This window comes from Neltuma alba, unplaced genomic scaffold (assembly GCF_004799145.2).
Source record: "Neltuma alba isolate B1F8T4 unplaced genomic scaffold, ASM479914v2 tig00012251_pilon, whole genome shotgun sequence".
Lineage (NCBI taxonomy): Eukaryota > Viridiplantae > Streptophyta > Magnoliopsida > Fabales > Fabaceae > Neltuma > Neltuma alba.
This window is the reverse complement of record NW_021636777.1, coordinates 21,818-38,740: the sequence shown is the minus strand read 5'-3', so window position 1 is coordinate 38,740 and position 16,923 is coordinate 21,818. Positions and strand designations below refer to the sequence as shown.

At 35.7% G+C, this 16,923-nt stretch overlaps 4 protein-coding genes and 1 non-coding gene across 5 annotated transcripts; 1 reads left to right on the top strand and 4 right to left on the bottom strand.

The window, feature by feature from the left end:
• Positions 1-406: 406 nt before the first annotated feature.
• On the bottom strand, positions 407-2,172 carry LOC114725402 (F-box protein SKIP22-like). Its single transcript, XM_028911919.1, has 2 exons — positions 2,120-2,172; positions 407-1,973 (listed from the first exon to the last, which is right to left on the bottom strand). Exons 1-2 carry the CDS (start codon positions 2,170-2,172, stop codon positions 608-610), a joined length of 1,419 nt encoding a protein of 472 aa, XP_028767752.1. The 3' UTR covers positions 407-607.
• A 963-nt stretch (positions 2,173-3,135) lies between these two features.
• LOC114725397 (probable zinc metallopeptidase EGY3, chloroplastic) lies at positions 3,136-6,499 on the bottom strand. Its single transcript, XM_028911912.1, is given in 7 exon segments — positions 3,136-3,455; positions 3,458-3,649; positions 3,771-3,925; positions 4,270-4,508; positions 4,949-5,173; positions 5,479-5,676; positions 5,886-6,499. Coding segments are annotated over 7 exon segments (1,734 nt in total). The 5' UTR covers positions 6,450-6,499; the 3' UTR covers positions 3,136-3,294.
• Positions 6,500-6,918: 419 nt separating this feature from the next.
• Positions 6,919-6,992, bottom strand: TRNAN-GUU (transfer RNA asparagine (anticodon GUU)). The gene has a single exon. It is a non-coding gene; the product is annotated as a tRNA-Asn (tRNA).
• A 775-nt stretch (positions 6,993-7,767) lies between these two features.
• Positions 7,768-8,605, bottom strand: LOC114725400 (uncharacterized). The gene is made up of 3 exons (XM_028911917.1): positions 8,515-8,605; positions 8,086-8,290; positions 7,768-7,968 (listed from the first exon to the last, which is right to left on the bottom strand). Exons 1-3 carry the CDS (start codon positions 8,560-8,562, stop codon positions 7,844-7,846), a joined length of 378 nt encoding a protein of 125 aa, XP_028767750.1. The 5' UTR covers positions 8,563-8,605; the 3' UTR covers positions 7,768-7,843.
• Positions 8,606-13,137: 4,532 nt separating this feature from the next.
• On the top strand, positions 13,138-13,882 carry LOC114725401 (phytosulfokines). The gene is made up of 2 exons (XM_028911918.1): positions 13,138-13,330; positions 13,468-13,882. The coding sequence occupies exons 1-2, from the start codon at positions 13,193-13,195 to the stop codon at positions 13,609-13,611; spliced, it is 282 nt and encodes a 93-aa protein (XP_028767751.1). The 5' UTR covers positions 13,138-13,192; the 3' UTR covers positions 13,612-13,882.
• Positions 13,883-16,923: the final 3,041 nt, after the last annotated feature.

Sequence of the window (16,923 nt, the reverse complement as noted above, 5' to 3'; positions counted from 1 at the left end):
AAAAATATTTTAAGTGTGGGATGTATAACAAAATATTTTAGGATGCTAAATGTATTTAAAAAAATATTTCGAGTGCATTTTATTTTTATTTAGTTTTGACATCGCACCATGGGAAACGCAAACAGTAAATCTCATCTAACTTCTGAAAAATTGACGTCAACCAAACTACGAAAATCCCTACCCCTAATATGTAGCCGTGCTACTACACGGAAGTATGAATAATCACTCCGTTACTACAATATGCTATACCCCAAAATCCGAGGGCAAAGCAAGGCTTTTTCGAACAAGATCGCAATACTTAAAAAAGTATTTGAATGTTCTCATAATAACTTTGTATAAGTATTTATTTACTTTATTTTGTACATCGTAAAATTTTTTTCTCTCTTTCATCCAAACACTTTTTTCAGTTGTCCAAACAGGTTTATTTCCCATGAAAATAGTACTGCCCGGGAGTATACACGTGCAAGCCAAAAGTCTACTAAGATCTATACTTACAACCAGAAATTCATGTTATGCCCGTTCTAGCAAGGCCTTTTAACATGTAGTAGCCATTACCAATAGTGATCCATGATGAAGAGACGCTTTTCAAGCCACCAGGCTAGTCATTTCAATCGTGAAGATCACACATTGGATGGAACCTCCGGCGTGGTTGAAACGCAGGGTGTGGTAAACCAGGTTGCCCCAAAGGAGAAGGTACACCAAATCCTGGAATCCGGTCATAGTCTCCACCCACCATTGAAGGGATTCCAAATGGACTCGGGTCTCGCCGGATTCGATAGTATGTTGGGTTATGATTTGGAATGACGATTGCTCTATCAAGATGACGCTTTGAATGCTGCATTGCTACCCACTCCCTAGCAAACCAAGCCTTGTATGATTTATTTCCTAGTTCTAGTTTCTTCTGTCCGACCAATTCCTCATACTTCTGCTTCCATAAGTCATCATTTGAGGACAAATATCTCATTTCTGAATATGTGCACGCTATTCTGGCGATATCAACACCATGAAGATACTCCAAAACCTTGAGTTTAAGTTCTGTTGGGAGGCGCATAAAGCATGGCGGAGAACCCAATCCAGATTTTTCACAGAGATCAATTAAGAGCGGCAATGCAAGCCCATCTTTGACCATCTTCCATAACTCAAAAACCTCTTTCTCATGGGTATAGACACTCGAAATTTTGTTATCATTCGAATCAGATTTTGCCAGCATCAACCCTAAAGCGGGAGCAAATTTACGCTTATCGATGACTACTCTGCACAAACCAGAGCCCCCAACCGACAAGGAGCCGTACACATTAACAAAATGCCCCAAATTCTGAAATTTCAATACCACAGTTTCGGTCGAATCAGAACCATTAGTTAGGATTTCAGGCAAAGAATATCTTACAGATAACGTCGAAGTCGTCGACGGCCCATGATCCAGAATATTCGAGTAGCCAACCGCCATGCCTGAAACCCTATCTAACAAGACAAAGCCAGATTCCAGAATAATGGCATGAATAGAGACGACCAACAGCTTTACATCATTACGATCACTACTCAACGTCTCCCTAAGCACCCTTTTCACGAAAGAAGGTTCAGAATCGCGCTTCCCCATCACCTCAACAGACCCGTCAACAATTTCCATGCTCTCCGAAACCGCGGGCTGTTGTTCTGAGTCAGCAATATCATCGGCCATCACATCAGTCTCTCCAGCCTCCATCTGCCCTTCTGATGAATGTTGATTTGGGGTTTTTTGCATGATATGATCGGTGTGTTTGGCCTCCGATGGTCCAGGCTTGTGCACTAGTGGGATTTCAGAGATGAAGGCATTGGAATTGAGAGAGTAGAAAACGAGGTCACCGCTGGCTATGCCAATGGAGTGCAACGATTCTTCTGGGGAGGAAGCATTGATTTCGTCCTTCCGATTGAGCGAGAGATGCAGAGAAGAGGAGGGGGCTGAGATGGCTCGAGATACAGTTTCCTTTGAGTTGCTGCAAAGAACATGAATCCGGAACCTCGATTTTTAGGGTTTCTTTGGATTCGAGAGATCTGATTCTTAGCTTCATGGCTCGAGCTTCCAAAGGATTACAATCGAATTGAAATGAAACTTGTCTATGAAGTATGAAGTACAATGAACGATTTTGTCTCCCTACCTCCTGCAGCAAGTCGGTGCGTGACTGCGGATGCCATAGGATAACGAAAAATGTCATCTATATGTTTTTTTTTTTTTGGCCAGCGAAAACTGTCATTTATTAGTTATTACACGCTACTAATATACCAAGATATGTATTTTTCTTGTTAGGAATTTTAATTTACACTAAATAAAAAATTTCAAGATAAAATAATTTATTGTTTAAATTTTTTTTTAATACGAGATCACAAATTAAAGAATAGAATAAACTTTTTATTATGTTTTCTTTTGTATGCATAAGAGTAACCAATTTACTCCCTTTTATGTCCAATGAAAGTGACTTTTTAGAAAAATAATTTGGTGCAAACTATAAGTTATTGACAGTAATTAATATTTATTTATTAATTTTATTCTTGTAATTAATGCTTAAATATATCAATTCCTAATTTTTCCCCCATATCTCATTTAATATGGATAAAATTAAAAAAAATCAAATTGAGATAAATTTAATGAATTTACCGCCCTTAATTATGATGAATTAGTAGTGTTTGGGAGGATTCATAAAATTTCATTTCATGCTCCGTAATATGTTTTTTTGGGCAATTCTATGCTTCTGAAATTAGATAAGGGATTTTATTTTAGTCTAAATCAAAATGTTATTACTCCTCTTATCTTAAATATAAAATCCATTTTATAGTATTGAGAGAGTTTTTTCTTTTAATTTACACTCTCCTTTAAAATTACAAATATTACTTTATTTATGTCATTCCCAGATTTACAAATAACTTTAAATTTTTTAAATAATGTGTTGAATAGTTATAACCAAATAACACAATCATATGACTTCTTCAATCATTCCAATTAATTAGCGAAAAATTCATTAAGGATTGCATCAACATCCCATATCCAGTTGGTTTCGAGTCCAGAGAGTTGCATCCACCAATCTAATTAAGTTCATGTCGTTCTCATGCAAATTCACGTTTGAGTATTACTCTCTTCAGAGTTCTCAAGACACATTTCACTGCTTGGGAACCACCTTGTAATCTATTGCTGGTTGAAAAAAGGTGAGAGCTAAGGAGTAAAACTACCACTCTAGTGAATGACATAAATACATAATAATTACATACTTTTTTTTCCAGCAATAATTACATACATTTAATTACAGAATTACAGTAAGCCATTTACATATCGCCCCTGAAAAAGGGACCACTGAGGAATGAGCTGGAGAAAGTGCCTCCACCGTTGGGGAAAAGTGTGAGTAGACAAATAAGGCCAAGGACAATACCCCAGGCAAACCTGCTTTCCCCCAAAGGAGAAATCTCATCCTTTGCTGGTATTTCTTCCCACCTCTTAGGAAGGTTGCAAATAACCCCCATGCCAAACACAGGACACTACCACTCAGGCCACCGATACCGAGCAATAACGAAGTGGCGAAGGATAACACCGCGGCAGTGCTTCTACCAAACATGGCTTGTGCTATGCGACCTCCTTCCAGTCTTCCACAAGGCAGCAAGTTCAAAGAAGTAACCACCATCCCTGGAGAAGCATAGTATTATACATCTCACGTTATTACATCTAGGAGGGCATTGCCCAACTAATTTCTACGCCGAGCATATAGAATGTTAGAACAATAATAGACAAGCCAGAAGAAACTTACCTAGCAGCCCTGCAAAAGCAAGTGGGTCAACAGGAACTCCAACACCTTCCACAGCATAGGGCAGCACATTTCCAAGATCATCCGTGTAAGGCCCAATGACAAATTGGACGAAAGAAAGAAGAGGGTTGTTATAGAAAAATTGAGGCCTTATATACCTGCACAAGTAACAAGTAGAGAGTTAAAATCATGGGAATCAGTCTCGGTTGAGCATGTTGGCCCTTGAAGTGACGTAATGCATGATTTATATAGCAAAGATCAGAGAAATCTTGGTTTTGCCTCGTTGGATTCATCATTTTTCATGAATTTGTAATCTTTCACCATTTAAATTCATCAACATACAAGTCTCTGTTAATGCATAGAAGTTGAGTTCCAACACAATTTCATAATTATCAATTCAAAAACATGATCCTTGACCCAACAAGAAGAGGCACGTTTCACTTTCCCTTTTTGGATGAAGAAAAAGTATCACCAAACGGTAATACTTTTAATAAGTACTCACATGGCATTATCGCCCCCATTGAAGCTTCCATCAGCAACAAAAGCAGCAACAGCGAGCACTAATGAAGTCAGATATGCACTAGCTGTACGGGCCACGGGAATATCAAAAAGAGCTTTCTTGCTTGGCAAGAGGGACTCATAGTTGTTCATCACTCCTAAGCACCCCGTCCAATTAGATGGCACCAAGAAAGAAGGGCTAAGTTTAACACCATACCGAGCTGCTGTTACCCTGGTAGCTATCTACATGATGAGAAGGATACAACCAAAGTATAAATAGCATGCCAAAGAAAATAAACAAATCTACAAGATACAGTAGCGCCAAAGGTGTGCATAGCTATCCCTGAAACAAATAACTGACATACTACAGCATGCATGATTTTTATTTTTACAAAATACATTAACTATCAGCATACGTGGGGTCTGTTGAATACAAGCTAAAATCGAATAGTGACAGGTTTTTAATGATTGGTATTCGGTAAAGCTATCTACGACTAAAGTAACACAGTAAGAAGAACCTGCAAATACTTTCTCAACCTCAGATATCTCGTTCTGCAAGGCAATGTTAAGGATATACAAAATATTCATTGCTTTAGCTACATACTCATTATTAGACTAGACATCTATGCAGTTTATCCAACTCTTTCTGTTAAGGTTGATGCAAAACTTCACGAATGTCTTACCTCAGATACTCCCAGAATAGTTACGAATCCACCAAATAGAGGCACAACGTTAGCTAAGTAGTCATCAAATGTCGCATCAGGTTTAAGGAAGAAGCCGCTCATCAGAGCAATTGTTCCAAAGGTGGTAACACCTAATGCTATTGCACTAAGATAACCAAAAGGAGTGCTCAACTTAGTTGTCTCAAACTGAAGGTCCATTTCTGATTTGGGTTGCACCACACAGGCCTGAATACAAATGAATTTTAGGTTATGGCATTCGTTGCGAAAAGGAAAAGAAGAATCTTTTGGGGAAAAAAATATTTGGAAAAAAAGATTTAAGTCCCTAAGAGTTTTAGAAAATGGCATAAAGTCAAGATTTAATATCAGGACATAAAGCATGCATATAAGTGGACTCGATGTTTGACTACAAAATAATCATTAGACAACTGAACACTTCCGAGTCTTGTGGTCAAAAGGTTATTCCACTGCTAGATAAGATAATGCATTATAATATAGACAGCAAATTTTACTTTCAGTTCATTGTGGAGTACCTGTTTTGTAATGTCATTTGCTTTCTCTTCAATGAACCATAATACCACATCTCGACCTGCTGCCTCAGATAGCTTTTTTTCCAACTTGGGAATTACCTCATCAATGGGTCTCCTCAAATTCCCAATAAATATGCCCCCATCTCCAAACCTCCGAACATCAGTTGCAAAAAATGTATCAAACCCAAAGCAGCTCTTTAACTGTCATGTAAAATAAGATACGTGTCAAACATGCTTCATCGTTAACTTTGAGCAAATATGATTATAGCTATAATGTTCAATAGAAATAGGTAGATGCTAACAAACTCATAATTCTGAAGCTCCCAACAAAACAAATATTCAAAGATTAAAAGTATATTTCCTTATTAAAGAAGGGTTATCGGTTTCAGAACACAGTGAATAATCACTACCTTGTTAAGATCAAGAGCCTTGAAGGTTTCCTCTGCTTTTTCTAATCTCTCCCTTTCCCTAGTCACACTCTCGCGCACCAACCTATTAAAAAGACCCAAAATTGGGTTACTGCTGCCATCTCTGTCAAGTTCCTTCAGCTTCCTATCAGCCCTCTTCTTCTCCAGCTTTATCGCCGCTTCAATAGAAAGATTACCCATAAACTTCTTAAACTCCTCGTCAGTCTTCCAATCCATTTCTTGCTGCTTCTCCTTTTCCTCAGTAGAACTTTGCTCGTCTTCCACTTCGCCTTCTTTTCTCAACTGCTCGTGAACTCCGGAATCATGTTTATCCCTTCCATTCTCAGGAACTACAGCAGCCGTAGTAGTAGTAGAAGGAGAAGAGGAATCGCCATCCTGCTCATCTTTGAGTGATGCTTTTAGAGGCGTGAGTGAATTCTTTCTGGAGTTCAAAGAATTCACTCGGAAGATAACGTAGTTCAATGCGTTGTTCGTCCTCCTTTTGTTCCCAATTCTTCGAGTCAATGAGGATAAGGAAGAGTGAGAAACTGCAGAAAGAGTTGCCATGAAAAATATTGAAGGAAATGAGAATTGAGTAAAGGCCAGGGAATCACAACGAATAATGATGATTCCATAGAAAAAGTGAAAAGAACAGAGCACGGAGGGAAATTCCAGAAAGATGGAGAAGTTTGGAGATGAGTTAGTGACAAAGAGAGATGGCCCCACTTGCCCCGAGCCTGAATCCATTAGGTGCCTCAACATCTTCCACCTGGCAGTGTTTCGTGATTTTTCTTCTTTTGGGAAACTGGAAAAAAACTTAAATGCCACGTTTATTTGATCCCTGGCAGTTTTAAGGATGGCGACAAAGACAGCGCCTGGGACTGAAGATGAAGGCGTGCCCCAGAACCGGCAGCTAGAAGGTGGGCACCCAAAAAACAGGCAATGGTAATCCAATTCCAAAGGGCATCGCTTTGGCGGGTACTCCTTCCGCCGAAGAACAGGAAGCCAGGTTGGAAAGAAAAATTAAAAACATAAGCGCTAGAGGAAGGGCTTGAACCTTCGACCTTGTGGTTAACAGCCACACGCTCTAACCAACTGAGCTACTCCAGCTGGCGTGAACGTGGCGCTCACAAGTATTATTATATCTGTAACAATCCTGCCATTTGATTGGCACTATTAACTTCACCACGCTACTTTCGCATACTTCAAATAAAAGGGCCCTTTTCTTTTGAAACTCGGCATAATAAAGCAGTTTCGCCCATGTATAAAAACAATTAGATTTTACATCCCGTGTAATATATGCGGATATTAATTCTCGTTTTGGTTCAAAGAGAAGGGGAGGCTCACTTTTTCTTTTTCTTTTTTTCTAAAGGAACTCAGTAAAATCTCCCTTTACCTACTCTGTTCTTACCTTTTGTGTGAGACATGAGTTTGGGACTGTATATGGCTTTCTCTCAGGCTTATGCTAGTTCGAAGAAGAAAATATTGCAATGGAGAACAAAGAAGGGGGCGTCAAAGTCCTGGTCATGTTTCTCATTAAACAGATAGAGGAGTACTAAAAGTTATCTCTTACACGTAGTAGTGCCTGCAATACGCCGATTTACTGCATTGCTCAAGTCTTGATCCTAGTTGGCTTTACATTCATTCGATTTCTGTGTTGGACTGATACTCCTCCGGTTGATGATATTAGTGTGTATAAGGGTCTTACATTTAGAACCAGAGGAGTAGTTGATGATCACAAAACTATTTGCTCTCTTTTATTTTGGTGAAAAGAAATTGCAATGAGGATTGGTTGCTCCGACAGTACCAGTCAGAATCCCCCCCCCGGGGAATTCTGAATCTCTGATATGTCAAATTGCATGGGTGTTCATGTTCAACAATTAAATGGTGTAGCTTTAAGTACTGGCCAGGTTGTGAAAACCAAGCATTAAGAGGAATATTCATTTCATGAACACTGATGCTTAACCCAAGAATGAAACAATAGTTTCTTTGACAATGTCATCCATAATAGCATCTCCTATCTCCATTTGTATCTCCCAATTTTGTACGTTGGAATTTCTCCACTCTTCTGATGTAAGGAAGGGTTCTGCATGCAACAAGCGGGTCATGTTTTTGGCTTCTGCATACTGTTTCTCCAGCAGACCAAAATTCTCATTTATTATATTTTCAAGCTCTGAAATTGCTTTTATTGAAAGTCTTTTACCTTCATGTGCATGGAATTGTTCTGCTTTTCCTGCACAGCCCAACTGTAGCTGCTTTCTTGTCTGCAGGATCCTTTTCTCTCTTTGGCAAATAGTTGTACTGACCATCTGCGGTTTGTTATTTCGTACATGTCCCGTTTTGCCAATATCCAAGTTCACAAATTGCTTCCTTAGATAGGTTGAAAACATGGGATCTCCGACAGATTCCTGGGACAAATTGAATATAGGAGAGTCAATGGGACTCGTCAGATTTTGAATGACATATGATCTTAAAAAGAGAGTAAATCATGTGATGATGACTTGTAAAAAGTATTTATGCATTATCGTTACTGAGAAAGCTAATAACAATGTCTTTATCTATGTTTTCTCTAGGAGGTGAATGTGAAATTTCTAACAGCTGTCAATGGTGTTTTAAGAAAATGATCTGTTACCTCTACGCTTCTGAATTCAGGAAGCGTAAATGTCTCAAACATGCTCATCAGAACTGAGCCATGATGTTCACAAGACAAAAAATTGTCTTCAACATCATGGCAAGTAAAATTATCCGATGCTGCTGATCTTTTCTTCGAGTAGAACCTATATTTTGGCTTTTTCTGAGTGTCTGCGGTTGTCCTATGCACATATTGATCATTCTTATGCTGTCCGCCCCAGGTTGAGAACTCATGGTAATCACCCGAGAGAGTGAACTTGCAAAGCATTGATCTTAAGATGCCTTTAGCTAGTAACAATCTACTTCCTACATTGCACAAATCACATTTGACTGATCCCTTCAGATTCTTCTGTGAACGAAGGCAATGAATACTCTTAGTAGCAGCATCAGAGGCGGAGTTCTTGAGCATGTAACTTCTTTCTGAGAGATAGGTTTGCAATGAAAATGGCTCTTGTTGATGTTGAAGATATTCTTTTAGCTGTTTAGCAGATTCTGGTCTGGAAGCATCCATCAGAAGAAGGGCAAGAGGGTACGAAAGAGAAAAGGTTGTGTGAGATTTTGAGGATGAGACTGTTAAAGTGTTAATAGAACATGTCTGTATAATGAATGAAAGGAATCAAAGGATAGAAGAGCGTAAGAAAGAGATTAAAGCAAAAGGGTGGGTGTGGTGGGGAAAAGACATTGATATACAGCAGATACTATGATTGATGGAGGAAACAAAAAGCAACTTCGTGATTGATTAGTGGCTCCAATATGTTTCATATACATGACTGATTATTGCATAAAGTTTTATTCTCTTTTTTTTCCAGAATGAAGTATTCTTTTCCTCTGGATTATTGTTGATAAAATAGATCATATACTTATGAGGTGTGAGGGAGATGTTAGCCTTCAAAAGTGGGCAAAGTGAATCATTTGAGAACTGCAGATTGAAAAAGGGAACATTCCAACTCCTTTATCACTTAATTTATTGCAATCTCATTGGCATGCAATTATTATTGAGACAAACAAAGATGTCTGGAGCATCGTTGGGTCTGTGCAATGTACAGCAAGCTAACGTCAACAAATGATTGAATTTAGAGTCCTTTAATTTAGTAATCTAACCAATTTTAGGTTGCCCATCTAATCTTTGATAATGTTAATGATTAACCAAACTGAAAAATAAAGATATCATTTCCTGAATATAAGATTTAGTTTTTAGTGCAAATTATACTACAAACCAGATCTTATATTTAGCCGGAGGTAGTATTTTATATAGAGTTTGTAATGAGTCTTATTATTTATAATTTATAAATAGTGAGTTTTCATAAATTGAGTACAAGCTTGTAAAACGATTTAGGCTAGGTTTGGATGGATATATATATATATATATATATATATAATTTACCTCAGTGAGTGTGATAGATACATGTAAAACAATTAATATATTTAGATATTGAGGAGATGAGATATGAAGATGAATAATAATCATTGAAGAGAGCTGTTTAACGGTTATCTTAAGGGCATGCTTGGGTCATCATGTTGGCCTTTGTGTTCACTTCTTTTTAACTTTCCCAACGTTTGTTAATTGCTATTGATGAGTGCTATTCATCACAGAAAAAATAAAATAAGATAACCAAAGTCTTTACAACGTCAATTCATGCTTCTTACGGGGGATTTGATTTGTTACATAACATTAAGGATTTGGATTCCCAAAATGTACTTTAGGTTAGGTGCATTTTATAATAAAGCAAAAAAAAAAAAGGTTTTTTGGGGGGGGCTCTAAATTGCAATAGGAGTATAGGATTATTACCATTACGGCACCATACAAACTCCTGCTGTGAGAAGAAAACTTGGGATTTTTTTTTTTTTAGTTTTTATAGAACACTTTGGGATGTTTTGAATTACATGCTAAAGTTCAGATATAACATGTTATTTATTTTAATGTTATATGATTGGGCCGGTCATTTTTCCCATCTGGTTGGGCCGGGTCTAATCGATTCAAACAAAATATTGTAAGAAGGGCTTGACCGACTAGGCTGTTTGTGCACGGTGATGTGGCAATTTTGTAGGGGATCCTGTCCTGTCTACTTCACATTGAACCAACGCTCCAAATTAGGTATGGAGAGTATTGAGATAAAATCCAAGGAGAATCCAATTCACTAATTGGCCGAAAAATTCCTCGGGTGCGACACAAATCGTTTTCTTATAATATAGTACTCTTTTGGTTCTTAATATAAGATCTATTTAGTTAATTTGATTAGATTAAAGTGGTCAAATAAATTAGTTAATTATAAGAAATATGATATATTTTTCCTAAAATACTATAATCATCCTCCTTAATATTCTCTCTCTCTCTTCTACTTGATTATAGTTGAAAGAGTATCAATAGGAGTAATTTGAAAAAAAATGATAAATATAAAAAATAAATCTTATATTTAAGATTAAAACCAATTTAACAATTAGGTCCTATATTAAGAATCGGATGAATAGTACTTACATTCATTTAAGAAATTAATGAAAATCATAACAAGTAATTACTACATACAACATTTGTATCCTTAAGTGTATATATATTAGGAAAAAAACAACTCTTATTTGGAAATACTTTTTCTCATGACTTATTAATAAACACCTTTTTAAATGGAAAAAAGGCCATAAACAAATAGAAAAATTACAAATAAAGACCTCCTAATATGTGAACTTACAATTTGATGCCCTGAATTTGAAAAATAGCAAATAAGAACCGGGTCCCACTTTTGCAAATATGAAATGTGGGTGAAATGCCTAGAATGCTTCTCAGCCAAATTGTAATTTAATCTACTGAAATTGTTATTCGTTAAAGTGAACTTGTCATTTTTCATAGTCAACTCTTCATTTAGTATACTCTCAACCAAGTTGTGATTTGGTCTACTGAAGTCGTTATTCGCTAAAGTCAACTTGTCATTTGACTGAGGGGCATTTCAGACATTTCACCACAATTTCATATTTTTAAAAGTGAGACTGGGTCCTTATTTATTATTTTTCAAATTGAGGGTCTCAAATTATAATTTTATATACTGGGGTCTTTATTTGTAATTTTTCCTAAACAAATTGAGAAAATCGATTGGAAAAAAAAGAGGACCTTTCATTTTGTGTGCATGGCCTACAATAGTGCAATAATTTAATTTGATGCCGTATGGAAAATGGTACAGCAACAGTTTTAAGCGTTATGAGGTGCATGTTCGTCATCACTTTCCTGCCACTCACACAGATCAGGTCTCAGAAATAAGCACATCTCTTTTCATTTTTAAATCATTAAATGTCACCTACTTGCATATACACGCACACTCTTAAGTCCCAGTTTGGTATGAAACATTAAAAATAAAAGATAGAGACTATAATTGTGATTAAAAAAATAATTAAAAAAGCCTTAACATAAATAATTGATTGTTACGTGAGATTAGGAAAACCAATAAAAATAGGATTGGGAAATACCACTTCCTCCCACAGTACTCAATCCCACATACATGCGTTTCTTTAATCCCATGTAATAAGTAATCTCTCATGTTAAATATTCTTTAATAGATTTTCTTAATTCTAATCCCAGTCTCAGTCTCCCTTTTTTAATGTTTCGTACCAAACAATATTTTAATGCCCTACCTATTTCCTCTAATCAATTCATTATTGTTCAATCACTTCTTTCCCATCTTATATATGAGCTTGTATCATTGAACTCCTCTGATCCTTGCTATAAAAGTCATTTAAATAATTCGAGTGGCTTAAAAAATTAAATAAATCAATAATCATAATAAATGTGATATGATTTTTCTTTAAAATATTCTTGCACCCTTCTAATTCTAAATATAAGACTTATTTTGTAGTGTAATTTACACTATAAAATGAGTCAACTAGAAGAGTAAAAGTAAATATAATATATCTAAGTTATTTATAGCGGTTTATAATAATATAGCTAAGCACACCAATGATATTGTACATATATACCCTCATTCATTCACGTCTGACCAAATTGGCAGTGTATAATATAACTTCTATTTTCCAAAACGAGATGGTTCTGTGTGTGTGTGTATGTGTGTGTAACTTTTCGCATTCAAGAGTGTATTGATCATTATATGTGTGGCCAGATATCATAGCTTGAAGAAGCTGCTTCTATTGTCCTCCATTTATTCAACACAACATCTACCTTTCTTACCATCCCACCCAATGTATCATCAATTCATTGCCAACTTAACAGATTAGAGTTATTAAGAAGCCATTTTTCTGTGCCATATATATATATATATATATATTATACAGTAGCCTATTTTGTATAAACTATAGATTGAAGTCCAAAGTGAGGTGAGGTACGCTGTTCATGATTTATATATAAATTTTATACTCATCCGGTCTTAAATATAAGATCCTTATACACAGTATTAGGGTCTTATATTTAGGACCGGAAGAGTATTACTTATATAGATATATAGATTCAATTTCATTTTTTCCCTTAAAAAAAACCTTTTTTTTTTTTACAAGAAGCCTGAGTGGAAAATAAATATAATTAAAAAAAGAAAACTTAGAGGCGCAAAATTCCACGTTTCCCCTCTTTTATTTTCAACACGCTGTCTATATAAGTTGATTTCGGAGCAGCATTATCTGTGTATCTGATATACTCTAGTGTTAATTAGAACTTTCTTAATCAGCACAGTCGAAGAAAACTAGGAATGAAGATGTCTTGGTCCAATGTCAGAACATGTATCTGCATGTCTTTCTTCTTCCTCTTCTTCCTCTTCAGCATATCACGTGCAGGCAGGCCTGTTCCTTCTTCTTCCCTCGCTGTCCCAATCAAGACTCAACATAAGGTGAGCTTGCCGGTTTCATTAATTATATAATACATACAATAAATGTATTATCTTCTTCAAACTATATGTGTCGTTAAAATCTCTGCTTCTTCTGATGATATTTCCATTAATGAAGTTATTAATTCATGGTTCTGCAGGTTAATTTGGAAGTGGTGGAGAAGGTGAATACTGAGGAGGAAAGTTGTGAAGGGGTTGGAGAAGAAGAATGCTTGATGAGAAGGACACTTGCGGCTCACTTGGATTACATCTACACTCAAAAGCATAAGCCTTATAAGCCATAAGATCTATGGCCTCTCCTATATGTTTGATCGAACTGTCGTAGATTTCATGTACGAGGCAATTAGCTGAAGTCCGTATATGCCACTTTTTCGTCAGTTCAGTTTTCTGCTTCCACTATTCAGTTTTTTGCAGTTGCAGACACGAGTTTTATCGTTCGAAAAAAGAAGATGTGTTTTCTGTGTTTTCCCCCTAAAAAATCTTTTTGATTCAGTCCATGGTCCATTATCTGTAGTTGATTTATATATAACTGCAAATTAAAGAATGGTTTCACAAGCTGGCTTATCTTTTAATCATATATATATATATATATATATATGTGTGTGCGTGTGTGTATATATATTGGGCGCCTGCTTGATGAACATAAAACCAGCAAATTATATGCTTTAATTTCCAAAGAGGAAGCTATAGCTTCTATGGGGAAGGAATCTTGAGATAGACAGAGAAAAGTTTTACTGGATAGACATACAGACAAGTTTCTTACGCCACTGATGATCTTAAAAGCTGAGGGCCGTTGTTCTTTATTACTACCTACAGTTTTTAATAAAAGAATTTATTTGATTTTTATTTTGATCTAATTATAAGATCCCAACCCATTTTATCTCTTATATTTATTTATTTTTTTAAAATAATTCCTGTAATAATGATAGTTTCAGCAAATACACTTAATTAGAAAAAAAATATTTTAGAAAAGAAAACACATATGTATTACAAATAACTAACTTAACTAATTTTCTTAAGCTACTTAAATTAGTCAACTAGTTCTTATACTAAGAACCGAAAGTAGTTCTATATATGAGGATACTGAGATTTATTATAGTTTATGCTGTCACTACCCTCATAATTAATATTCTGTCTTGAATTCGCTCAACAACTTTCTTTTAATGGAACAAAACTATGTACTGTGTACTCTTTCCAACTCTAAATATATTTAAAAGTTAGATAACTAATTAATTTACAAATATTAAAAAATTTAACTTAATTAAACTAAATTTCGGGGAAAATTTTATAAATTTGAAATGTAAAATAAAGTAAGGTACATAATATGTTTAAAACCAAAACTAACCCAAAGTAACTCTTATTATTAATTTATTCTTCCTCTCAGTATAAATTTGTTGAGTATAACTTGGATGTTCGTTGTTGAAGGTAGAGACAAAAGCACGTGGAATTTGTCGTAAGTTGTCTCTTTCTCTGTGTTTTATGGAACACTCTTCTGGCAATCCGCCTATATACATAAGTGCAATGTACGTTTCTTTTGCCCCTTCTTTCTTTCCATATTCTTGTCTTCATTTTGGTATGTAAACAGGTGATCAGAATAAAATAATACTTCTCTAATTCTAAATACAAAACCCGTTTTACAGTATAAATTATACTATAAAATAGATTTTATATTTAAAACTGAATGAGTATTTTGTCAAGATGCTCACTTATCAAATTTGAATGGATATAGTAGTGTCGATCGCTAGTTTGTTTTAATTATTATATTATTCTAAGCACACAAGATTCTTGACCTGATTTATTGATGAACCTAGATGAATATACGTCCGGGTTGGGCAAAATTGAAAACCACATAGATTTGATACCAAGAAATTATTCAATTATACTCCTTCAATCTTAAATAAAAGACTCATTTTATAGTATAAATTATACTATAAAATGGGTTTTATATTGAGGACCGAAGAAAATATATCACGAGGGGGTTCATCTCAGAAATAACCAAACAGGGGATAGAGAGAGGCATGTGGTGGTTGATGTTGGCATATTGTGGTTAACAAGAGACGTTACATATATATAAAACCTTGCAATCCAACAACTACCGTTGCAGATTGCGGCTGCTGGCCGACAATAAACAAATGAGTTTGTTAAATTTTTCGACTATCAAGACTGGATCTCTTTTGTTTTGTACCAAAGAAAGATAAGATAATTTTGTTCCCCAACTTGGCGGTGGGTTTGGGCTTCTTTCGAGGTGATGGGCTTGTTGGCTAATAGCTTGGCCCATTCTTGGCCCATTATTTACACAGTTGAATATTCCGTTAATCTGAATCATCATCTTCTTCGACCTCCCCCCCTCCATAACCTCCATGCTTTCTCTCTCCTTCCCCACTATTGTACACCTTATCTCATCGTTCCATCCCCGCCATGATGGATGATTTGAAAATAGCACTCGCACAGAGACATAGGAAAACTTTGGTGTCTTCACGCACTGGTTTCTCAACATATCTTATTGAGTCAATTACTGTCGTCATAAATGATTCGGATATCAATTAGGTATTTTCCGGGACATTTTGATTAAAAGGCCTTATGGGTGATTTCTAGGAAAACACGAAGTCATTTGCTAGCAAGTGCTATTTAGATTGGACATGAATGATGTTGTATTTTGTGAGAAATGAACGAGCTCTAAGGACAGAGGGAGAATAAATTTTTTAATCTTATTTATAGGATAAAGAGAGAAGTTATTTATATGAATATATAATTTTATCTTTCATTTATTATTGTGTTAGCTTTATTCTTAAGAGATATAATATACTCCGCCAGCCCTAAATATAATACCTATTTTGTAATGTAAATTACACTATAAAATAGGTGTTATTTAGGACCGGAGGGAGTATATATTAAATAGAAATAAACTTAGAAAATTATTAAATTTTGAAAGAGAGCTAATAAAACTTAAGATTTTTCTTAATATATGTGAAACATACCAGAAATGACTTATAAATAGGATCAAAAAACTAGATTATCTATCTATCTATCTATCTATTTGTGTATGTATAAGAAGAAAACAAACACATGGCATTAGCAAAATGCAACAAAGTCATGGAAAAGGGATATCACAAATTAGTTAATGTTGTTAATATTCTAGAGAAGTGCTCCAAGACAAACTCGGTGCTCTTGGAACATAAGTAGGGGCTAGCATATTTCTAACTTCCATATCTCAACTGTCAAATAAAGAGAAAACAACGTAGAAGGTATATGTGTTGCAATCATGTTTTAATAAAAGTAGGATCTTCGTGGACGCAACACCGAACGTGCAGTAGTTGTCTTCATATCGATCTGATCTTCCTCAAAATTACAAGGTTTATCCTCGTCAATTCGTCCCATGTTTCTAATCATTGTTCCATTACGCTACGAAGAACAGCAGCCTTGTTTGGCTCTCTGCAGCGTTATTTTTCATATTTGTGACGTGATGAACTCCTCTGAGAACTCGCTGTTCATCAACAGTATCAGCATCATCACCACCAAAACGAGCCCTTAATGGCTTCACGTCGAGGAAGGTCCGGTGAGGATGATACGAATGCGAGATCGGAAAAGTTGAATAG